The sequence below is a fragment of the Lithobates pipiens genome, unplaced genomic scaffold, assembly GCF_037356315.1.
Source record: "Lithobates pipiens isolate NorthernLeopardFrog02 unplaced genomic scaffold, aLitPip1_a1.2 Scaffold_54, whole genome shotgun sequence".
NCBI classification, from domain to species: Eukaryota; Metazoa; Chordata; class Amphibia; order Anura; family Ranidae; genus Lithobates; species Lithobates pipiens.
In genome coordinates, this window is record NW_027507876.1 from 3,226,155 (window position 1) to 3,251,994 (window position 25,840).

Consider the following 25,840-nt stretch of genomic DNA (forward strand, 5'->3'; position numbering starts at 1 on the left):
CAGTATTTTTTGATAACATACTGCATTTATCTTGCCACCAATTTTGACCAAATTTCCTGTGCCTTTGTAGCTCACACATCCCCAAAACATCAGCAATTCACCTCTGTGTTTCACAGTAGGAATGGTATACCTTTCATCATAGGCCTCGTTGACTCCAAATGTAGCATTTATGGTTGTGGCCAAAAAGCTAAATTTTGATCTCATCACTCCAAATGACTTTGTGCAAGGTGGTTTGAAGCTTGTCTCTCTGCTGTTTGGCGTATTTTAAGGGCCACACACTAAGGGATACTTTGTGGCATTTGCATAGTAATGGCTTTCTTCTGTCGACTCTACCATGCAGTCCATCTTTCTTCAAGTGCCTCCTTATTGTGCATCTTGAAACAGCTACACCACATGTTTTTAGAGAGTCCTGCATTTCACCTAAAGTTGTGGGTTTTTCTTTGCATCCTGAAACAATTTTCTTGCCAGTTGTGGCTGAAATTTTAGTTTGTCTACCTGCCCATGGTTTGGTTTCAACAGAACCCCTTATTTCCCACTTCTCAATTAGAGTTTGAATACTGCTGATTGGCATTCTCAATTCCTTGGATATCTTTTTATATCCCTTTCCTGTTTTTTACAGTTCAACTATCTTTTCCCGCAGATCCTTTGACAGTTCTTTTGCTTTCCCCATGACTCATAATCCAGAAACGTCAGTGCAGCACTGGATAAAAGATGCAAGGGTCTGTCAGGAGTCCAGAAACTCATTGACCTTTTATACACACACACACTAATTACAAGCAAACACATCACAGGTTAGGATGGTTACCTTTAATAGCCATTCATACCCCTTTGTGTCAACTTGTGTGCATGTTATCAGACCAAAATCACCAGGATACGTAAACTTTTGATCAGAGTCATTTCAGTAGTTTCTGTTGCCATTATGATTTAAAAAGAGTAAACACAGTTGATTGATAATAAATGGCTTCAGCCGAACACTAACCACGAGTGAAAGAAATGTTTGTGTTATCATTCATATTCTCTGAAAAATGGGCAAGAAATCATAAATTCTGCCAGGGTATGTAAATGTATGAGCACAGCAGTATATATATATATATATCTTGCCTCATCATATCTCAAATACAAGCAAATATACAGACAGAAGATTTCAGCAGTCTTGAAGAATATATTAAATAGTTACAAAGATGTAGCGACAAGTGGCAACAGTTTTGTCCAGAGAAGCCCATCATCAATCCAAAACTACATCTAAATCACTATAATATATCAAGCATTATTATAGCAAAATATTGGGGATAGAGTTATTACGTGGTGTTTCCAGTGAAAGGTATTGTTGCTTCATCATACAAAGAATTTTCTTTAGACAACTGACCACTGTGAGCTTCCAACCTTGTTGCAACAGTTTGGGGGAAAACCTTTTCTGTTCCAGCATGACTATGCCCCAGTGCACAAGGCCAGCTCCATAAAGGTACGGTTCTATGAGTTTGAGAAATTCAACCCTAATAAATACTTTAGGAATGAACCACAACACCAGTTGTGAGACCCATCTTCTCATCCAACATCAATATCTGACCTCACAAATGTCCTTTTGGCTCAATGGGTACAAATTCTCAGAAACTTCAAAATCTTGAGGAAAGCTGTCCCAGAAGAGTGGAGACTATTGTTGCTATTGGGGGCCAACTCCATATTAATGTCCATGGTTTTGGAATTCAATGTCCAACAAGTTCATATAGGTGTGGTGGTCAGGTGTCCTCCAACTTTTGGCCTTATAGTATACATGGGAGAAACCAGAAGGTAAAAGAACATATTGCAGGACACAAGTATTATTTTAGGGAACAACAAAGCGAACTACCACTGAGAAGAAATTTCATAGAATATGCACACTCTAAGGCTAATCAAAAAACTGATTTGAAAATGTTAATACAATAAAATGTGTGAAGATCCACTTCATATCTAATCATGTAAAAAGAAAATCTCTGTTTAATTTTTTTCATCTGCACATGATTGGATAATTGATGTAAATCTTCACACAATTTATGGTGTGAAAATGCTCACATCTAAACTTCACTGTTTCACTATTACAAGAATATCAATGTTGTGCCTAAAGCCCTGTAAACACGGTCGGACATTCCGACGTCAAGATCCATCTAATATTTTTCCGACGGATTTTGCCCCAAACTTGTCTTGCATACACACGGTTGCACAAAGTTGTTGGAAAATCCGATCGTTCAGAACGAGGTGACGTACAACACGTACGATGGGCCAGTAGCCAATAGCTTTCATCTCGTAATTTATTCTGAGCATGTGTGACACTTTGTGCGTCGGAATTGTCTACACACGATCAGAATTTAAACGATCGGATCTTGTTGTCGGAAAATTTTATATCCAGATCTCAAACTTTGTGTGTTGGAAATTCCGATGGAAAAAAGTCAGATGGAGCCCACACACGATTGGAATTTCCGACAACACAATGCGATCGCACATTTTCCGTCGTAGAGTCCAACTGTATGTACAGGGCATAAGCCCATATACACACTATTACATTTTCTGCCTATTTTTGTCCTCAGATTTACCAAAACCATATAATATGAGGTAAAACCTTAAGCCCTCGTACACACGACCGGAGATTCTGACAACCAAATCCGTCGCATTTTGTCCGATGGATTTTGTCCGAAACTGTTGCATACACACGGTCGGACAAAGTTGTCGGAAAATCCGACGTGATTACGTTATTTCGTTACAACGGGACTATGTTCACACTAGTAGCCAATAGCTTTGGTGTAGGAATTTGATCTGAGCATGCGTGGCACTTTGTCTGATCGGAATTCTCTAGACATGATCGGAGTATGTCCGATCGGAGCATTTTGTCTGAAAATTTTACCGGCAAGTTGGAAAAGTTGGTCCGTCGGATACTCCGACGCAAACAGTGCGCTGCAGACCACACAGAGTCGGAATATCCGACAAAACGGTCCGATCGGACACATTCCGTCGGAATCTCCAACCTTGTTTACAAGAGCTTAGAGTTTCAATTTGTATGCAATCAGGCAGACCCTTCTACTACATGGTTTTGGTAAATCTTAAGACAAAAAAATCTGTAAAAAATCTAATAGTGTGTATGTGGTCTTAAAGTGGTTGTAAACCCTTGCATACATTCTGAGAAGTGATTAGCCTCAGGTGGTACACCTGAGGCTAATCACAAATTCTCTTACAGATGTTGTACTTACCTATCTGCAGTCTTCTCTTCTCTACATCTGTTCAAAGTGTAAAATTGTCTAAAGCTTTTTTGAGCTTTCAGAATGTAGAGGGCAGGGAGTTAAAGTTCTACTCTGCAGAGCTCAGTGAGGAGAGCTAAGAGCTGATCACACGCTCACACAGCACACAGGAACATAGCTGAGGCTGTCAATCACAGGTTGTGTGCTGGGGCTCCCCCATCACCATTTTTTTCTTAGCGTCAGGAAAACTGAGCAAAGAAGGACACAAAAATGATGCCTAGTGCTCTGGATTAAGACATGTACACATTATAGAGCTATATGCTTTGTTCATATTTCATGTCTGAGGTTTACAGCCACTTTAAAGTGGTAGTAAACTCTTCTACTACCACTTGTACCTACAGGTAAGCCTATCGGCGCATGCGCTCTAAAGGTTTGGCTTATGGTGCTGGACCTTCAAAGCACGTGCCAAAAATGGTGGCTTCTGCGCACGTGCTAGAGGCCGCAAACCCGGAAGGAAGAAGGGGGAAGATGTCAGTTGTCTCAGCGTTAACATTGTGGCACAGGAGCGCTTCGTTATAAGGTAAGTTTCTTATAATGTGCTGGTATGCAATGCATACTAGTACATGATGACATTGCCTTGCAGGAAAAAAATTTTTCTTTTTTTTAAGCACCAGTGATTTACAACCATTTTAAATAATATAAGAAGGTGATAGAGAACTAAGACATAAACAAAAACAGATAATTCTGTGGCCTCCCAGTGAGAAATTCACAATAAACAAAATAATACCGAGCGTACCATCATCCAAGTTAAATGGGATAGAAGTTTGGGCGTCTGGCCATCAACCAGAACCCAAAAGAAAGGGGGAGCATGTGGACTATCACAGTACAGGTAAAGTATATAGGCAAACAAATATATATACACCAAACATAAAAAAGGTTTATTAATACACAGACAACAACATAGATACCTAAAATTACAGATGGCATAGTATTTCAACTAGTTTCGCTGAAAACAGCTTCATCATGAAATACAGTAGGTGCATCTGAAAAGATATAAATATTACATGATAAAACAAACACACGTTTTTTTTTAGAGAACATTGTAACATGGGGAAACACAGGTAAAATGTTTACCGTAGTGGGATGTTTACCCCCTATCAAACGCCAATCCGGGCCCAAGGGCCAGCCAGCAGAGCCCCCTGCGGTGGCTGGGGGAGGAAAACACACAAAGAACAGGAGGCCGATGTCGGAGTAGAATGAATAAAATATGCTAAATGGACAAAAAAATTTACAGAAACAGACCAAACCATTGTGAAGAGGTGAAGACTCCAGGATAGTGATCCATTTTACTGTATTTCCTGATAAAGCTGTTTACAGCGAAACTAGTTGAAATACTATACCATCTGTAATTTTAGATATCTATGTTGTTGTCTGTGTATTAATAAATCTTTTTTATGTTTGGTGTATATATATATTTGTTTGCCTACATACTTTACCTGTACCATGATAGTCCACATGCTCCCCCTTTCTTTTGGGTTCTGGTTGGGGACCAGACTCCCAAACTTATATCCCATAAACAAAAACAGGTCTAATGGATCTATAATACATTTTATTCAAATCCTAATAAAGATTTATTTTTGTTTTTGTAGGTTATGATTGTTTTTCCTTCCTTACAGGATTGTTCTTTTTTTTAAAATATTATTATTGTAGATGATAAACAGGCATATGCAGAGATGATCCAGCCAGGCTGGCATCTGTTTGTAGTTTGGCATGCTCACATATGATGATGCCTTATGATTTTTTTCAAAACTTGTTTGGTTAGCTTAAAAGGATGTAATTTCCACTATATATACTATACATATAATAGATTCTTAATATTGGAAGGGAATTTTCCCTTAGTGAATGTGGTGTAAAATTCACTTTGCAACAAATTCACTTTGCAACAAATACCCAAGGAACATTTTTTAAAAAAAAATCATATTTTTCTTGCACGTGATTGAATGAAGTCTACAGAGATTCAAGTCAACAGAGATTCACCACATTTACAAAGGTATTGGGTAAATTCACTTCCAACGTGAATAGCCTACTTGCCTTTAGTAAATCAGCCCCTATATTAATGCTTGATAAATTATTGAGTTGGATGTAGCGTTGGCTGGCCGGAGGGTGTCCTCCCAAACTGTTACTACTTCTACGTAAGCAGATTATTATTGCCACGGTCTTCAGTCTGTATACTAGTTGATATAAGAGGGACAATGGCCAATACCTGCAGACTTGTACCATGACGCAGCTGGTAAGCGCTGTCAACCACCAATGGGTTTGCCATGAATAGTGTCACAGTCACGTTTCCTTTGACAAATAAAAGCCAGCTATATCATTTCAAATCACCCATATCATTCTCTACAGCTATATAGTCTTTTGTTTATGTCAGAATTGCTTTTCTCCACGTATAAGTAAATTGGAATGTAAAAGCAGCTTGAAGCAACTTGATGCAATTCATAAGGAGGTCAAATTTCCCTGTGAAGGAACCTAATGCATCTGAAAGCATGCTGCATTGTCCCATCTACACAAGCCCTTGCTTTGTCCTTTGTACTATCAGAATTCAAACAAGTGCAAGGTCTATTTTTATTGGCTGCTATGGGTCAGTGTACCTAAAAATTAGCACTTATAGGCTAAGTTCACTTTTCCAGGAAGGAGTTAAATAAATCTCTAACAACTTTTCTTTGGCAATCTGGCCCTTTAACCACTTCAGCCTCGGAAGGATTTACTCATTTCCTGACCAGGCCATTTTTTGCGATATGGCAATGCGTCGCTTTAACTGAGCTGGACTGCGACATTGCGGCGGACACTTTTGACACTTTTCTGGGACCAGAGACATTAATACAGCGATCAGTGATATAAATATGCACTGATTACTGTGTAAATGTCACTGACAGGGAAGGGGTTAACACTAGCAGTGAACTGTGTTTCCTGTGTGTGTTTCTAACTGTGGGGAATGGGACTGTCTATGAGGAGAGATAGATCGGTATTCATACATTGTATGACCACACAATTTGTCTCCTCCCCCCTGAAAGAACCAGGATCTGTGTGTTTACAAGGAGTTAAATGTGTTCCCTAGGGAGTGTTTCTAACTGTGGGAGGATGGGACTGCCTGAAGGAGATGACAGATTGCTTTGTTCTGTCTCTGTCAGGAGCGAACGCGGGTTTCTGGCAGACATTGTGGCTGCCGGGCACGCACAGTAGCTCCTACCTCACATGGCACCCTTGTGCACGCCCCCTTCTCCCCTTAAAGCACCCGCTGTACAGCTACTGCGATTCGCGCAGGGAAGCCAACTTGCCATCGTCAAACAACATCTGGTCCGCAAGTTTTAAAATGGCTTGCGCCGGACACGTGCAGCAGATTGCAACCCCTTTCACATGGATGTTTCAAAGAGGTCCGCCTGTTGGTTTTTCAAGGAGACCTAATTGGAAGGTCTATTTATCCCTATGGTGAGGTGACAGGTGTAAATGGACTTGTGTCCACACATACCCGCCTAACTTTGGGTCTGCTAAAAAAAACTGGGGAGGATGCCATCCTTTTCAGTTTAGGCAGAGTGGATCAAAGGTAGCCAGGTGTAAATGGATAGCAAAGTCCGTTTACTACCAACTGCCCATAGAGCATGAATGTGTCATCAGCCTGCTCTGCTCCGATCAGCTCCCAGATGCTGATAAAAATGGAATTGGCCCCATGTGGGGACCAAAGGTAGTTCTTAATATGGCCACTTTTATAATTTGGCCTATTATTGCACCGGTTAAAAAAATAAATTACCTCCAGTTCATTGATAGTGAAATTGGTGGCAATTAGGATTTAGAGTAAGCTGGCATACAGAGACAGTAAGAGTGCCTGTCCTTGTTCACAGTGTAGCAGAGCGGCAGATTTGTTGCTGATTCCCTCTTCCTGTCACTGGTTGTTAAGGACGCTGAATGGGCAGAGCCTGATGGGGAAGCTGCAACGCTAGTCTGCACCTGTCTTCAACAGGTACATGAATCTGTCACGTGCACCAACGTTTGTTGTGTGGGGGCACATTGGAATTCTAAAGACTGCCTTAGACGCTCCCCTCTCTTCTCCTTAACATTGGCACCTCAGTTTTTTGGGGAGGAGCGGGTACCTGGTTTAGACAGGTACCCACTTCCCCACGTCCGGTCAGATCGGAGTGGAAGTTCGCAGGTCCGAGAAGACTGCATGACCATTTACAAAGTGCTTCTCGGCTCACACATGCACAGTGGGAAGTTGGCTTTGAAGCTACACTTCCCCTTAGTGTTAAGATGCTGGCTCCTGGATCCAAAGCCGATTGAAGAATCATCTCAGGTGAGGACAGTGCTGGATCCTGGGGCAAGTAAGTGTCCTTATATTAAAAGTCAGCAGCTACAGTATATGTAGCTGCAGAGTTTAAATTTTTTGGGGGAAGACTGGTGCTCCTCTTTAAGGAGTTCTGTTCCCCAGGGGACATAGTACATGTAGTACTTTGTTCTACCTTCCTATGTGCTGTCTACAGAGCACTCCTCCTAGCCATCCGTCAATGCAGCTAGCAAGTAGACAGTTGCTTTGACAGATGACACTTATCCCCATCTTCCAGCACTTGCCCCAAGAGGAATGAGGAATTCAGGGGTTTAAGGATGAGCTTGTCAGCTAAAATGCTCCAGGCAAGCGGGTGAATGCTTGGAGAAGAAAAAAGGGGTGTCTGTCAAAACAGCCATCTGCTTGCTAGTTGTCGGACGGCCAAGGAGGGAGGAGAGGTGCTCAGTCTAACCTCACAGCTAGCCTTAGACAGTACATAAGATCGGACAAAATAGAACAAAAGACGTTATTAAAAATGGAAGTGAAAGTACTTCTTCCTAAAATGTTATACCTGTACACTGTGCATGTCCTCTCCCAAGCCTTTAAAAAAAAAACGTGCAGTGTAAACAATCCTACCTATCTTATCTAGATGCCAGGACGTGTTGTATGTTAGGAAAACGCTTCTGGCAATGCACGAATGAGCACAATGATGGATTCAAATTCTGCATGTGCGCAATGAGCTCTCTCGAAGCTGCGGCTATGCTAAGCTGCGGGACAGAAAATAAAATGTGAGAGTGCACATTCCTGCAGTGCTGGGGGTCCCTACCCAATGTGCAGCACGCCTTGGCCTCTAAGCAGAACTGGGACAGTTGCTCACATTGGAGGTTTTCTTAAAGTCTTATGAGAGGCCATACGTGGCCTACAGGTATACCCTTAAAACCTGCACAATTATTTTTAATCTACTGAAGACCCAATAATACATGGAACTTTTTTCGGACTGGTGAACTTAGCCTTTAAAGTTTATATCTAGCCCAGACTAGCTTGGACAGTTCGAGTTCCTGCCAGTTTTTTTGTTTCCTTTTTGTGTCTGCGGCACCTTTTCGGAGAATTTCCCATACCTCCTGTCCCCCTGACAACATTGTCACCAGAAATGAGGGGAACGTTCTTTAAAAGAGCATAGTGGCAATAAAAACATGTTCTATCAATAGAGCAAGCTTTCCACTGCTGTCTGAGTCTCTCACGATTTCTCACGTCCTACTGCAGTGACAACGTTGTCACCAGAACAGGAGGTTGAGGGAAATCTCTAAATGGACAAAGCAGGAAAGGTCTCAAATTTTTCCCTAGTCTGTCCAAAACTGGAAAAAAAAAGGTGTGTCTTGGGATACACTTTAACAATAAGAATGATTTTGAAAATTACATTTAGACAAGAGAAGTGTTCTACCGTCTTGTCCTTTAACACTGACATCATGTTCTATTAACAGTGTCAAGAGATATAGGAGCCTCCCACAGTGGTCTGTCATTGTTCTTGCATGAACTTTCTGTTTCCTCACAGCTGCATGTAAGACCCACTCACTTGCTTCCCTGCAGATCCATATATTACATGCCTTATCTGTGTGCATAGCTTCTTATAATTAAGGTTTTATTTTCTGCAAGGTCCTTTATACTGTGTGGGTTACAGCAGTTTCCTTCTGGACAATTGTTCTCCTTCTATTCTGTATTTTCACTTCTTTTTTTTTTCTTTTTCTTCCTTTACCTTCCAACTCCCACCTTTTGTCCCATTTGTGGTTGTTTCCTTCCCGTTCCTTTTCTCCTCTTTCCTCCATGCCACCAGACCCCAGCCCCTATCCCACCCATTCAGGCCTGGACCACGCTGTCGTTGGAGGAGTGGTAGCCGTGATTGCCTTTCTGCTGTTCTGTCTGCTCATTGTCTTGGCACGCTACTTGATCAGACACAAAGGTAAGATCCATCCTAGACCTCTCCATCTTGTCAGTCCAAATCATCAGGGTCATTGGAGGTATAAATGAGACCTGCCTAAAGTAGATGTAAAGTAGATGTAAAGATGTAAAGTGTAAAGTAGATGTAAGCCCAAACTCTTAAGTCTCCTCTAAGATTAAAAATGTTAACGTCATTTCAAAAGTCATATTTAATTATTTCAAAAGTGCAGCTTTCAAAAAAATTATATCTGCTGATTCTGCCATTAAAGCAGCTTCTGCTTTATGCCCTTCACCCTCTCCTCTTCTTTCTTTTTTTATAATTTTTTTGGGGGGGGGCAGGCACCTGTTTTTGACAGGTACTCACTCCTGTCTTCTACCGGAAGTCACCCTTCCCCATCCCCAACCTTCCTGGGACATGGCACAAGCCCGATAACATTGTGGGGCCATTCAAAAAGCACTGCGTGGAAGTCAGCTGTAAAGCTGCAAGGATTCACAGTTGACTTCCCACAGTTAACATGCCAGTGCCAGGGACCCAAAGACTGGCAAAGAACCGACCCAGATGAGGACAGCACTTGATCCCTGGACAGGTAAGTGTCCTTTTATTAATAGTCAGCAGCTACAGTATTTTTAGCTGCTAATTTTATTTTTTTTCAAACACAGTGAAGATCCTCTTTAAGGTCTATGTTCAGGCACTTTCTGTTTTAGGGTGACAATCTGACCCTAACAAATGTCAATATTCCCATCACACATGTTCTTGGAATAGGCTTGACGATAGCCAGTGCTGCAGCAGAAATTAGCTGGAGACTTTTGGACATATTTGCCAGCTCACCACAGATCTTCAAATATTGTCCAAAATGTTTTTTATTGAAGAATAATCACATCGCAGCAAGGAAGTGCAACATTTCGGAGCCACGCAGGACCCCTTCATCTGACATGTCATCATCAGGGGGTCCGGTACAGTTCTGAAACGTTTCTTCTGCACTTTCAAGCTGTGATGTGATCATTCTTCAACAAAAACCTTTTGGAAAATATTTGAAGATCCGTGATGTGCTGGCAAATATGTACAATGTTCTGTCCCTTTCTCCTAACTGTGCTCCTGCATTGTCACTTTGTTGTAATGGCTTCCAATAGAGTATGTGGATATAAACAGGATACACTGTGTCTGCAAAGAAGCTGCAGGAGATCAGCAATGAATGATCAAAACAAGTACGCAATAACAGTTGTTTGGTATACACAGTGCTTTAGCAAACTAAATGTGATTTATATAGGGTTTACAGCTACTTTAACGTGCCATCCAAAAGTTTTCTTTGGATTTGGCTAGAGTGAGGAAGGGTTATATTCTCTGTCTTCTTTCTATTTTTGTCTGTGTCCCCATTGGAGAGATTGTCCTTCATTTTCTGTCCACGTGGCATTCAAGCCATCACTGTTACCTGTAATCTTGTTGTCACTCTCATGCTTGAATTCTTCATACACCAGCTGGCCATACACCAGTAGAATATTATTTTAATGTTTGCGTGAAAGTTCAGAAAAATTCTGTTATGCCACGTACACACGATCGGAATTCCGGACAGAAAAAGACCGATGAGAGCTTTTCATCGGAAAATGTGACCGTGTGTATACTCCATCGGAATTTAGCTGTCCGAATTTCCGCCAGCCAAAAATTGATAGCATGTTCTCAATTTTCCAGACGGAAAAACGTTCTATCGGTAATTCCAATCGTGTGTATGCGATTCCGACACGCCAAAAAATCACGCATACTCCGATTCAACTACGAGACAGAAGCTATTGGCTACTGGCTATTGAACTTCCTTTTTCTAGTCACATCGTACGTGTTGTACGTCACCGCGTTATTAATTATCGGAATTTGATGTGACCGTGTGTAGGCAAGACAGCTTGAGCCGAATTATGTCGGAATTCCGTCGGGAAAACCATCAGAGCTTTTTCTGATGAGAATTCCGATCGTGTGTACGTGGCATTAGAGCATTCATACAAAAACAAGAACATGGTCACGGGACTTTAAATGAAGCTAAACCCTTTTAAACAGTTACATGATTACAAATTTATTGCATAATAGTCAAATTCATATTAACAATTTGCTAGACATAATAAAATACCAACAACAAAAGAAAAGATATATTGAACAGATCCATAATAAGTAGTCATAATAAACCTAGTAAATTCATAAAAGTTTTTAATGTTTGTATACATTATGTTTGATAGAGATACATGATTTGGCAGATAGAAATGCATAAAGGCAAAATTCATAATGATCCACAAATTTCTTGATATCCTATAACTCTACACGTTTTGTGGATTATTTTCCACTTCTTCAAGAGTAGATGCAAATAATTATAGGTCAGATCCAAAGGAGGGGGGAGAGAGAGCCTAGCAGTTCTGTGTGGGGTGCCAGGGAATTTCTACCCGGAAGCTGTGGCGTAGTGACCCACACAGACCTCCAGGACGAAATGGAGGGCGGACCAAAGTTTCATAATAAGGAGAATCCATAGCTTGCGGGTATAGATGATGGCACAATAGGCCAGCAATATTATGTAAAGATCAATAGTAGAGAAGAAGGTGCACCGTGTACACCAGTCAGAAATAGCAAAGAGCATAGCTGTCAGAACATTCAGTAGTGCCATTATGGGCTCTACGTATTTCATATGAAAATCTAAAAATTTTTCATTCAATTACAATGTGTTTTGAATCCTACGCTCATTTTTGGGATTCCATGCACATCACAGAAGTGCATTTTTCTGAACAAAAAACACATTTGCAGTTAGAATTTTACAGTTAAAATTTCCTAGCCTTATCATAAGATTTTCCTTGTTGCTATGGTTGAAAAAAAAAGTTAATATACCTCTCTTGTTTCAAGAAATGAATGTGTCTTATACACAAAAAAGATCCAAGATCAAATTATTGGAAGTGATTGCAGTGCTGTGCACATAATAATTCATACTTCAAAATAAATATCTATTTCATAAATTCATATCACACACCAATCAGGTAAGTAAAAATATTTCATGTAAAAAAATATGTATAAATAAACTCCAAATCCCTCAAGTGTTCTTATTACAATCTATTTGTGCAATAAATACAATTTATAACTCATAAAAGTCAATAAAATCCACTTAGATCTCCAAAAGTGCTCATACAGTAAGGGAAAAAATATAGAGACCAAATAAAAACAAAAAAATCCTGAAAAACGTCTGAGGGAAGGAGGTTCTCACCCAAGATTTGACGGTACATGTCCCCGTCCATTGTCCCTTTGATGTGGTGAAGTTGTCCTGTCCCCTTAGCAGAAAAACACCCCCAAAGCATGTCTCCATCCTCATATTTGATGGTGGGGATGGTGTTTTTGGGGTCATAGGCAACATTTCTCCCCTTCCAAATACGGCGAGTTAAGTTGATGTCAAAAAGCTTGATTTTGGTCTCATCTGACTACAACACTTTCACCCAGATCTCCTCTGAATCATTCAGATGTTCATTAGAAAACTTCAGACGGGCCTGTACATGTGCTTTCTTGAGCAGGGGGACCTTGCGGGGGCACTGCAGGATTTTATTCCTTCACGGCGTAGTTCGTTACCATTTGTTTTCTTGGTGAATAAGGTGCCAGCTGCCTTGAGATCATTGACAAGATTATCCCGTGTAGTTCTGGGCTGATTCCCCACTGTTCTTATGATCATTGACACTCCACGAGGTGAGATCTTGCATGGAGTCCCAGACCGAGGTAAATTGACAGTTATTTTGTGATTCTTCCATTTGCGAATAATCGCACCAACTGTTGTCTTCTTCTCCCCAAGCTACTTGGTGATGGTCTTGTAGCCCATTCCAGCCCAGTCTAAGTCTACAATCTTGTTCCTGGCATCCATGAACAGCTCTTTGGTCTTGGCCATGGAGAGATTGGCCGTGGAGAGATTGGAATCTGATTGCTTCTGTGGACAGGTGTCTTTTGTACAGGTACCAAGCTGAGATTAGGAGCACTCCCTTTAAGATAGTGCTCCTAATCTCAGCTTGTTACATGTATAGGAGGCACCTGGAAGCCAGAAATCAAGCTGATTGATAGAGGATCAAATACTTTTTTCCCCTCACTGTATATGAAATCTTCCAAAGTGCAAGTTTGATAGTCCAGTGTTCACTCAGTGCTCAGTGATTCACACCCCTTGAGATTGTAACTCACTCTATGCCTCAATATTTAAAGATCGGCATTAAGCACATTAGGACCCACCAATATGTCAGCTTTCCACCAGGGCACACTCTTTGATTCTTGGATTGCTAGTTCTTATCCACAGGGTAAGTATGAAAACAGAAGGAAGCAAACACAATAGTGTAATTCCGTATTAACAAAGAAGGATTTAAAGCAATACTACACACAAGATAAAAAGGATAGAAACACATGTAACAAACAAATCTCTTAGTACCTCTCAGCTTGCAGGGTCAGATGCCATAGCTGTATGTATCACTCTACCCAGAGATCTCAGATCAGCAGGGTAGCTTGTACACGTCCACTCCTAGGCCATGTCCCAACGAGTTTCGTCCAGTGAGAGACTTTTTCAAGAGGATCTTCTTGAGAGCACCTTTAGAGATTTAAGTGGGTTTTATGGACTTTTTAAATGAATTCATTGCACAAATAGATTGTAATAAGAACATGTGGGAGATTTGTAGTTTATTAATGCATATTTTTTATATGCAGTATTTTTACTTACCCAGCTGGAGTGTTATATGAAAATATTCATTTGATTATATTTTAAAGTATAAATAAATTATTGTGTGCACAGATCTGCAATCAGTTACAATTATTTTTGTTAGTTCTCACATGGATGCACTAAGCAGGCTAGATACTAAGCCATGGGAAACATTAAAGAACAGTCAAAATACCTGCATAACAAGGTAATAAAACTTTACAAAGATGGAAAAGGATATAAATAGATACCCAAAGCCTTGCATATGCCAGTCAGTACTATTCAATCATTTAATAAGAATCGGTTGACGCTCCAAACCCACGAACGTTTGACCACCACTCCGCAGCTGGGCAAGTACTTTCCTTGCCCTCTACATCTTGATCCCACCCGCTGACATCTCCTCCTCTCCCCTTTACCTCACATTGTGCCTTCGGGAGGTAGATTGATACCTTTCACTGACCGTACTTTCCCGAGACACAAGTCTTAACCCTTGGGCTACATACTTCCCTACTATACGCAACGGTGACCTCTCATGGACTTGTCACGTCCACTCCGTGGAGTATGGGGGAAAATATTTCGGATTAAGTTAGAGGTATGGGAATAAGATTGCCTTACGTCCTATTATTGTGTTTAAGTATTCTTTCTATCTTTTCAGATGTTTGTGGTTTTATTATGTACTATGTTCTTTTAGTACACTTAGTATCGCTTGTTTCTGTACTGTTTGAAAATTCAATAAATACTTTATGGAAAAAAAAAAAGAAGCAGACATTTTGGGGATCTCTTGATACCAAGCCATAGTCGGCTAGATCAAGAAAGATTTCAGCCACAACTGCTACAGCAATTGTTCAGGAGACAAAGACAAATCCATAGGTAACCTCAGGAGAAATACAGGCTGCTCTGGAAAAAGATGGTGTGGTTGTTTTTAAGGAGCACAATACGATGATACCTGAACAAAAAAGAGCTGCATGGTCAAGTTGCCAGAAAGAAGCCTTTAATGCACAAGTTCCACAAAAAAGCCTGGTTACAATATGCCCAATGACACCTTGACATGTCTCATTGGGCTTTTTTTGTGGCATTGGCACAGAAAAGGCTTCCTTCTTGCAGCTCAACCATGCAGCTTTTTTTTGTTAAATTATCGTTGAATTGTGCTTCTTAAAAACAACCACACCATCTTTTGGAGAGTAGCCTGTATTTCTCCTGCGGTTACCTGTGGGTTTTTCTTTGTATCCTGAGCAATTCTACTGCAAGTTGTGGCTGCAATCTTTCTTGGTCGACCCGACCTTGGCTTGTTATCAAAAGAGCCCCAAATTTTCCACTTCTTAATAGGGGATTAAACAATACTGGCTGGCATATTCAAGGCTTTGGGTATCTTTTTATATCCTTATCCATCTTTATAAAATTCCACTACTTTGTTACGCAGGTCTTTTGACTGTTCTTTTCTACCTCCTGATAGCTCCGTGTCTAGCCTGCTTAGGGCATCCAAGTGAGAGCTAAAACAAACGCATTGACTATTTATACACAAACAATAATTGCGATTTAAAAAGACACAAATGAGAGAAATTAACCTTTAATTGCCATTTTAACCTGTGTGTGCCACCTTCTGTGTCTGTACCAAGACCAAACGTTCCAGGGTATGTAAACTTTTTATTCATGCCATTTGGGTTATTATTATAATTGAAAAAGGATCCAAAAACTATGTGATAATAAATGGCTTCATGTCATCACTATCCTTAACCACTTTACGACCGGCGTATGATGATGTACGTCCATTTTTTGAAGAGCGATATCTTGGTAATGGCTGCTGCCACAACCGAGATATCCATCTCTCTGGCGCTGGTCCTGTGTACGATAATGGTGGTCTCTGCAGCGGGTTAGCTGCAAGATCACCGTTATCGGCGGCAGGAGAGGTGCCATCCGCCCTCCGCCGCTTACCAGAGCCGTCGGTAATGGCGGAGGCGATCGGGTCCTTTCACTTCCTTGGTATGGAGACGAGTGAGGCTAAGATGGCCCCCACCTGTCTCTATACCATAGCAGAGTGGAAGCGATGCCAAAACGTCACTTCCGCCCATACCTCTTAAAGGCACATTTTTTCAATGTAATTTTTTCAAATGAAATTTTTTTTATTTTTATTGCATTTAAGTCCAAATATGAGATCTGTGGACTTTTTGACCTCAGATCTCATATTTAAGAGGACCTGTCATGCTTTTTTCTATTACAGGGGATGTTTACATTCCTTGTAATAGGAATAAAGTGATCCGAACGCATATGTGAGTAGCGCCCGGATATGAAAACGGTAGTTGAACCACACATGTGAGGTATCACCGTGATCGGTAGAGCGAGAGCAATCATTCTAGCCCTAGAATTCCTCTGTAACGCAAAACATGCAACCTGTAGAATTTTTTAAATGTCGCTTATGGAGATTTTTGAGGGTAAAAGTTTGATGCCATTCCACGAGCGGGCGCAATTTTGAAGCGTGACATATTGGTTATCAATTTACTCGGTGTAACATTATCTTTCACAATATAAAAAAATGGTGTTAATTTTACTGATGTCTTATTTTTTTATTCAAAAAAGTGAATTTTTTCCAAAAAAGAGTACGCTTGTAAGACCGCTGCGCAAATACGGTGTGAAAAAAGTATTGCAATAACCACCATTGTATTCTCTAGGGTGTTAGAAAAAAATATATATAATGTTTGGGGGTTCTAAGTAATTTTCTAGCAAAAAAAACTGTTTTAAACATGTAAACACCGAATCTGAAAAAGAGGCTCAGTCCTTAAGTGGTTAAATAGGCACGATCAGTCATATTTTCAATGTAATTGCCAAAATAATTTCTGCCAGGGTATGCAAAATTTTGAGCACAACTGTAGATATGGTTAAAGACTGTCATCAACTTTACCCCATTAACTATGAAAAAAATGAAAGAATGTTTCAAAAGCCATATTTTCTAAAAAAAAATTCTATTGTTGTATGGCCAGCTTTCATTCTGAAATGTCAAGGAAGATAATGATGATACTGTAGTAGTGCCTATTTGTCTGTTGGTTGCAGTTAAGTCATATATAAGGGCTCATTCACACCCTACTGCTCATACATTTTCATGCATTGATGCACACAGCGTCAAGGTAACCCATTCATTTTGAATGGGCTGTTAAGACACCTCATCTCATAAAACATCTCATATTTTTGGCAGTGCAGCACACCACAATGCCCAAAGTATTCATTTTTCTGTCAAATGTTATTAGTGAAGTGCATTTTTTTTGTGTATGTGCATTGGGTTACTACAACACACTTACACCGATCAGCCTTAACTTTATGACTACCCACCTAATATTGAGTAGGTCCCCTTTGGCCACCAGAACAACCCTGACTCATCAAGGCATGGACTTCATTAGAGCTCTGAAGGTATGCTGTGGTGTCTAGCACCAAGTCGTCAGTAGCAGATCCAAGTCCTGTAAAGCGTGAGGTGGAGCCTCCACAGATCAGACTTGTTTTTCCAGCACATCCCACAAATGCTGGATTGGATTGAGATCTGGAGACTTTGGAGGCCAAGTCAAGACTTTGAACTAGTCGTGTTCCTCTAGCTATTCTTTATTTTTGCAGTGTAGCAGGGCACATTATTTTGCTGAAAGAGGCCACTGCCATCAGGGAATACCTGACCATTGGTCAGCAACAATATTTAGGTAGGTAGTACGTGTAAATTAACATCCACATGAATGGCAGGACCCAAGTTTTCCCAGCAGAACATTGCCCAAAGCATCATGCTGACTCCACACTTGTCTTTTTTCCCATACCACATCCTGGTGCCATGTCTTCCCCAGATAAGTGATGCACACACACCTGGGCTGTCAACGTGATGTATAGAAAATATGATCCATCAGACCAGGCCACCTTCTTCCATTGCTGCATGGTTCAATTCTGATGCCCATGTACACATTGTAGACACTTTGGGCTGTGGACAAGGGTTAGCATGATCTGCGGCTACACAGCCCCATACGTAACAAACCACGGTGCCCATTTTTTTTCCTTTCAACGCATCAACTTCAGGAACAACATGTTGACCCGCTGCCTAATATATCCCACCAACTTTCAAATGCCATTGTAACAAGATAATCAATATTATTCACTTAAACTCTCGGTGCTCATAAAGTTGTTGTTAATTGGTGTATATACTGGGGTTGATTTACAAAAACTCGAAAGTGCAAAATCTGGTACAGCTGTGCATAGAAACCAGCTTCCAGGTTTCTTGTCAAAGCTTAATTAAAGGAAAAGTCCAGCCTGAGCTTGTTTGGTTGGGTTTCTCCTATGGCTCACAGGAGTACAATTCATTTTGCACTCCTGTGACCCCTTTTCAGCAGAGAGCAGTCTGAAGTCCGCTCTCTGCTGACATCACTGCAATCAGTACAGACACTGCATCATCCCGACAATAAAGTCTGGATCTGCCAGGTTCCTGGACCGATAGGCATCTCAGCCTCTCAGCAAGCCACTGAGAGGCTGAGACGGTCGCTCAGCAGCTCAGCGCTCCAGTGATCGTGGAGAAGCAGAGCAGGAGAGCTGCTGATTGACAGTCACCAGCTCTCCGCTCGGGAAGGTGAGAGAAATGAGCCATCGGCGATGTTTGATGGCTCGGTTCTCATTGCAGAGAAGAGAAACTGGCCCAGAATAGTAAAAAAAACATTAACTGCATATTTCTTGCTACTACAGCAACCTATCACCAAAGAACAACATAAAAATACATTTTCCTGATGATCGCAGTGATACCACATATGTATGTTAGTTCTCTGTACCCGTAGTACAACCCAGAAACAATCGTGCACATTTTGCTTTTTTTTATCCTACCTAAAACACACTGACGCTGATACTAATTAGAAAAAAATAAAAATCCTGTCCAAAAAATACTGACCCTGACATTTGACCCTAACACTAACCCAGGGGCTGACCTAGATCAAACTTTGATCTAGGTATTTTTAAAAAAATATTTTATTATTATTATTATTATTTTTATTTTCTCTCTACACACACTTTTTTTTCTATCTCTGCAAGGACAGAGAAAGATACAATGTATCTGTCTCGTCCATTCACAAAGACAGAAAACACAGGGGCGGGCTTTACAGTTACTGATCACTGTGATAGCCAATCAGAGGCTATCACAGCGATCAGGTGATACAGAATCGGATGCTCCAGGCCTCGATCCTTAGAACCGAGCCCGGGGCTTTTAGTGAGTCCCCGATCTCTGTGCTGGGAGCCAGCAGTGTGTTGCAATCCCAGCACAAAGGGAGATATGCAAATATGCGGCCCCACAGAAAAAAGCCCACATATTTGCGTACGGTCGACGTGAAGAGGTTAAACAAATTGAATTTAGAAGCTGATTGGCTACCATGCACAGCTGCACCAGATTTTGCACTCTCCAGATTTAGTAAATCAAACCTATTGTGTTACTGTGTGTTTTAGTAGCATGCATTAAGGCTTCACACCATTGCGAATTGGATTAGGGTTCCCCGCATTCAATTTGCAATAGCAGGAGATTTTGACTGGCTCTCTATGGAGCCGCTTCACATATCACCGCAGTGGGTCTGGTGCGTTTTGCACAAGAACGCTGTGCACTTTTTGGTCCGTTTCAGGTCCGAATTCAGCCCAAAATTCGGACTGAAATCAGACCTGAAATTGTGAACCAGGACACACCGGCCCCCTGCTGTGAGCCACATGCGGCTCATATGTGAACCCAGCCTAAAGGGGGATTTCTACCACATTTTATAGCAAATTAAGTGATCAAGCTCTAAGATAACGTATATTATCTAGAGAACAAATGAAAACCTTACCGTATATGCTATAATCTCCCATCTTTCGCTAGGAAAAGTCGAGGATGATAATGATGATGTTGCAGTATTGTCTATTTGTCCGTTTTCAGGCACCTATCTTACTCATGAAGCCAAGGGATCAGACGACGCACCCGATGCCGACACAGCCATCATCAATGCAGAAGGCGGACAAGGCGGAACTGACGACAAAAAGGAATATTTCATATAAGCCCAACTCCTCCTCCTGATGATGTAACAACGGCAAAAAGATCAACAAATAAGTTAACACCGGGAAAACAAAAAAAACAGCATCGGAAGAACAAATTGATACCAATGTCCGGCAACATGTGACTTGGATGACTCTCTTTCTCTAACAGGGCCAAAAACAGGATGGAGGGGAGAGAAAGGGACAGTCGACTGAGAGATCGTGCTTCTTAAACAAACTTGTACAAAAGTTATTACTAAAAACTCTTTAAAAGGTTAAAAAATTGCTTGCTTAAATCTACATATCTTCAGTGAACGCACTATTCTAACAAAACAAATAATAATCGTGAGTTCAAATATTTTTTCGTTTATTTTCATTTACGATGTGTACAAAGTTTTATGTTTTTATTTTTTACTTTGGAATGTTGGGATTGGGTGGGGTGGGCGGGTCAGCGGGAGAAAGCATATTTAAATATATTTAGTGTTTTTTTGTTTTTTGTTCTTTTTTTTTCAGGGTAATTTAAACAGGTAGGATAGGCATTTTCTAGAAAAGAGTGTTATACGTCAGGAATACTCGAAGAGCAATTTCTAAGGTGCCACAATTAAAGCTTCCATTTAAAGACCTGTAATAGCTACGGCTCTCATGATGATCCCTTTTTTGCAGTCGGTGGCGGCTTTTAGTTCTGGCTCGAGAAAAAAAGGTTAAATGACCGTGTTGGTACTTGAAGAATGAGACATTAAGTGAAACACTGGATTATGGGAAGCTATGTCGAGGGAAGAAAGGTGTAGCTCCCAGTTATGTCCCCCTGCTCCCGTCATGGGGTGGGGGGTAAGTGTCCCTAACCGAGTTTGCTTATGCTAATCAGGGTCTCGGTTTCGCACAGAAAAAAGAAAAGGCACAGTGTTATTTGTTTCGTGTCATAAATGTTTTTGCTCTGTTTAATTTTTTTTGCCATTAGCCCAGTCTGAAAACAGGTCTTAATGGAACATTTTTGTATGGTAACGCTAATGACCGGCCAATCGAAATATTCCATACTGGAATGCTATGGCAAATGAGTAACCATCGTAATTGCTGGTTGAGTTTCATGGAACATTTTGATTGGCCAGTCAGTCAAAAAAAAAGGAGAGAAGTGGTACCTTTGGCCATATTTACCACATAAATGCCTCATTTGTTGTTTTAGCAGCGTAGACTCCATTTTTCACAAAAACTGACTGCATTATTCATCTGGAAGAGTTACTGATATTAACCAATAAATCTCTGTATAATGTCATACTCTGTATGTACCAGGCTTGGCATAAATTACTATTATTATTTTAATTGTTTTTTTTTTTTGCCATGTTGCTGTTGCATTGTCCATCCTTTTATAATGTTGCTTCATTCACAAAGATCTTTATTTAATAACATGGCACAGAAAGCAATGATGTGTAGTAATTAATAGCAACTGATTCCAGCACTTAGAATAATACAGTTAGACTAGTGAAGGCTGATTTCTGATCGGTTGCTGTGAATTCTGCACTTTGCATATTGCTCTCTGCCATACTAAATAAAGGCTTATTTACATCAGACTCTTATTCACTATACAAGTGTCTATACATGTTATGAGAAAAGTTATAAGCCAGATCTCATTGATATTATCCAGCAAAAGGGCTTTGCTTATTAGCAAATGTACAAGTGTAAGCTGGAAAGGAAATTATTTATGAAAGTAAATTGGTTGCTGTGGCTTACCATATGTTCCTTTCTTGAGTCTTTGTATTGCATGTACCATGGTTGACCATTATCCAATCATCGCATGATAACTGGAACCTATTCTGCTTTCAAACACAATCATCTCACCTCAAGCCCTGTAAGACTTACTTGTTAAACCCTATAATCAACAGTAACAGTGCAAGAAGCAGATTGCTGTACAGCATAACATAGCAACCCATCAGAATCATAAATTACGATTGCCTGCTATGAGATACTGTGCAATTAGCACTTTGACATTTGCCTGTTTATTGAATAAGGCCATAGAAGTCCAGCATTATAGGTAAAATATGACCCCGTCTCAGGCTAACAGATTGTTGTTGGCACAGTGGGTAAACTTTCCATAATTCTTTAAGGACTGTTATCACTTACTTTGTATGCTCCAGCCTGCCCATTCAGTATCCCTGTAGGTTGTTGTTAGCTCCTCTTAGATCCTCTTGGATCTAAAATTTACTAGTCTCAACAAAAGCCACCAACATACAGGCACAATAAACTGTTAACTGCTTCCTTTCACCACTACCTGGAAGTTTCAAAGGACCAAAGTTACCTGAAGAGGAGGCTTCTTTCACCCCAGAAGGCTCTGTGAAGCCGTTCTAGTTATGGAACAAAACATATCTCTGAAGATTTGCTATGTGATTTACTCACCCCAGAGCTAGCACAGTTAAGAAATGCCAACATTGCCGTCTTTGGCTTCAGAAGAAAGTCTCATTTGAGTAAGGTAACAGCCATCCTGAAAGGTTCTCTTGCAACTGCATTGCCTGTTTACATTGCATTGCCTAGGTGGCCTAATACTTTTACACGGGGAAGAGTTTGAACCCTATCAAGTGGTTATAGCTGTATTTCTGCTATTCGCCCTGATGACCATTGTCATCAACACAGAAAGTGAGGGGAAATCCAAAATGTTTAGAGCTGTCTATAGAACTTGAGACAAGGAGAAATCTTTCAACTGTGAGACCTCACTTTGTGGATATTTCCTTTAACTTTCTTTTTCATCTTCAAGATAGGAAGTGAAAAGAGATCTCCCCAGGACATAGCAAAAAAAATAGCTTTCTCTACTCTATCCAAAATTAAAAAGAAATGTTTTGGTTATACATTTAAATATGGTCCCAATCAAGGACATCATTGACACTTGTAACTCAAACATTGTACACCATTCCACTGAGAAGAAAACAGGATTGAAAAGGACTGGTGGAAATGAAAAGTGCTATTGTTGACTAGAGCCATCAGTTGGATATCCATTGTTCGTGCTATAACCCGTTCTGCATTAAATCAGTTGGAAACTTACTAGTTGTCATCGTCAAAACACACACGTTTTGTTAGGCAGGTTTTTCCCATCTCAATTTGTTGGCTTTAGTTACATGAACACCTCAAATGAGACATACGGTACTTTTTTCACAAGATCCATATGCTTATTCAGCTCTGTGTCCACATGGTTCCACTCCAAGTCCTGTGTCCTAGCTCACAACCCCTTCCATACCAAGATGCTAATACCAAAAATTCCATTTATCCCATAAAAACATGTGACGGTAGTAACCCATTTCACACTTAAGGTTTACGTAAAAAAAATCTCATTCTACAGTCTTCTGCCCACTCTGCTGATGTAAAATCCAGTACTCTAAACTGCTTGACTATTCTATTTGTATGTCTTGGAGGAACAGCTGCTGTGATTACCAGTCATGTAATCAAGCGCCTAAGCATGAAATCGCAGCTAAAGGGGAGGATCAGAACTTTTTTCTCCTCTTGTGTCCAAACGAAAATACTTGAAGGCTGCTGAATGATGCTATTTCACATTAGGTTGGATCTAACTGTAAACCCTTAAAATGAAATGGTTGCTCTGTTTTTCAGCATAAGAATTTACAGGCAAAGGAGAGGAGAAATGTTGCTTGTAACAACCATTGAAATTCCATTTTTCGTGTATAAGCTAAAATCTGACTGGCTGCCACCGTACATAGGATGACTGCTCTTGCCTTACTGTGAAAGATAACTGTATGCAGAAGTTTAGTACTGCCCTACCTTTGGTCACCAGTCAGATCTAGCTTTTCATTTGCATGACCATACTAGATACTTTCCATCTATAACCTGCCATTAGATTGGTTGTCATAAATCACAGCGATCATAACATTTGTTCCATGATATTCAATAAGTAGATGTGAATTACAGACACTGAAGTGCTGCATTAAAAACCATATATACGTTTTGGTATATAAAATAAATTGGACTGTTCATTTGGTATGGTTGTTAAACCATAGCAATATATTCTTTTCCTGCCTATACACTATGTACATTTGTTGTTTTCACAGAACTTATACCTCAGTATTATCTCTTCCAGTACAGGCCTGCTTAAAACGAAAGAACATCCAAAATTGATTTTCTGGTTTTGAATGGACTTTGGTGTGTTCAGTCTTCCGCAATCATCGTCATACTGTCAGAGATCCAGGAAGGAAGATCGAAGCTCTTGTCCTAATAGTTTATTCAGCTTTTTGCTGGAAGTTGAACTCTGGGCAAATATAAAATAATATTTTAAAGGCTAAGTTCACCTTTTTAAGAAAATTGCCTATGCAGACATGGGGACCTAATGGATAAAAAAAACAGTGCAACTGAAAAATGTAATTACCCGACCACTTTTCCCCCGCTCCCTACACCCTATGAGAAAGAAGGTCAGTTGAGACACAAACAAATATACGGATATGATCTTTTACGTGTTTACATAACTGTCAACTAATCAGGTTCTGATACAGTGTTATCAGTCTAAAAATGCTTGCAGGCACTAGGAATGTGCCTGCAAGAGAGGAGAGCAGGGTGATGAACCTTATTGGTGTGGAGATGCTCCTTCACTGTTCAGTCAACACATTGCAGTAGAGAAGGTGACCAACCCTTAGCTGTTCCGCTGGAGTTCAACTTGACATATATGGCTATGCTCAACCTTCTGGATTTTCTGCAGAAATAAACACAAAACAGACAAAATAATTTGAGTGATCCTACCATTAGCATAATGCTTAGAGCAATATTTTATGCTATTGAAAGGGGGGGGGCAGAGCTGTTCCACTATCCAAGATCGCCAATCCTCCACAGATTGGCATTTGACTGAATGTACCACTTCCATCCAAAATGGGGAAATCTGTTTTGTTGTAACCAGTTTTCAGGCTTTTATTTACTAACCACTTCCTGTCCACCCTGTACTCCACAAACTTTTTACAATCTGTTTGCTCTTGTTATGCAGCAAATATACAGTATAATATACATATATATGGTCCAGGTGCTTCCCAGTCAGTCTGATTTGCTGTTCTATATTTGTATGTAGATGAAGAAAGAAACATGGCCGTTTTTTTGGGTTGAAAGAGCTTCCTGCAGGGAGGAGACTCCAATATATATGGATGCGTGTCTAAATGACTGTGCTGAATGTAGTTCACTATATGTTTGTACCTTTCTAAAATATATATCTCTCTATATACTCAGTCTGTGAAAATACATCTTATGGGAAGCTTATGGATTCTAATATGGCTCATTATTTTGATGGGTGGATGAGGTTCAGCACACACCTGTAGGGGCATTAGCCTAAAAAATGATGTTGTCTGCTAAATGTACATATATTGACAGGTTCATATTATTCTCTAAGTAGGGGTTTTTCTGTACTGCAAGTAGCAGATCACATTCTCTACCCCCCTGGTAATAAGTGACACCTCCTCATGGCTGTACTTGCCCCTGTATGACAGCTTGGGGACAGTGCAGTAATCAATTTTACATGGCTACACTAAGTTCTCACTGTCCAAAAGATAATGCAGTTGGGGTCCAGGAGGAAGGTTGAGATTCTGAAAGCTGAAATCCAGGTATGGTTTCTGTTCTATAATGGACCAGTAAGTATACATACAGTATCTCATACCTGTGGGACTGCTCTGAAATCGGAGGATCACTGTAGTAGTCGCTACTACTACACCAATCACAGTCCCCTGGCTGCTCTTCTGCAT

At 40.4% G+C, this 25,840-nt stretch overlaps 1 protein-coding gene across 6 annotated transcripts in view; it reads left to right on the forward strand.

The window, feature by feature from the left end:
* Positions 1-25,361, forward strand: part of CADM3 (cell adhesion molecule 3) — a 613,828-nt gene extending 588,467 nt beyond the window's left edge. For 5 of the 6 annotated variants that reach the window (XM_077467378.1, XM_077467381.1, XM_077467380.1 and 2 more), the window contains 2 exons: positions 9,353-9,478; positions 20,038-25,361. In XM_077467378.1, the coding sequence (XP_077323504.1) occupies positions 9,353-9,478; positions 20,038-20,156 (245 nt within the window). In that variant the 3' untranslated portion in view covers positions 20,157-25,361. The remainder of the gene's footprint in view (positions 1-9,352; positions 9,479-20,037) is intronic. The other variant, XM_077467383.1, reaches the window with a different exon arrangement.
* Positions 25,362-25,840: the final 479 nt, after the last annotated feature.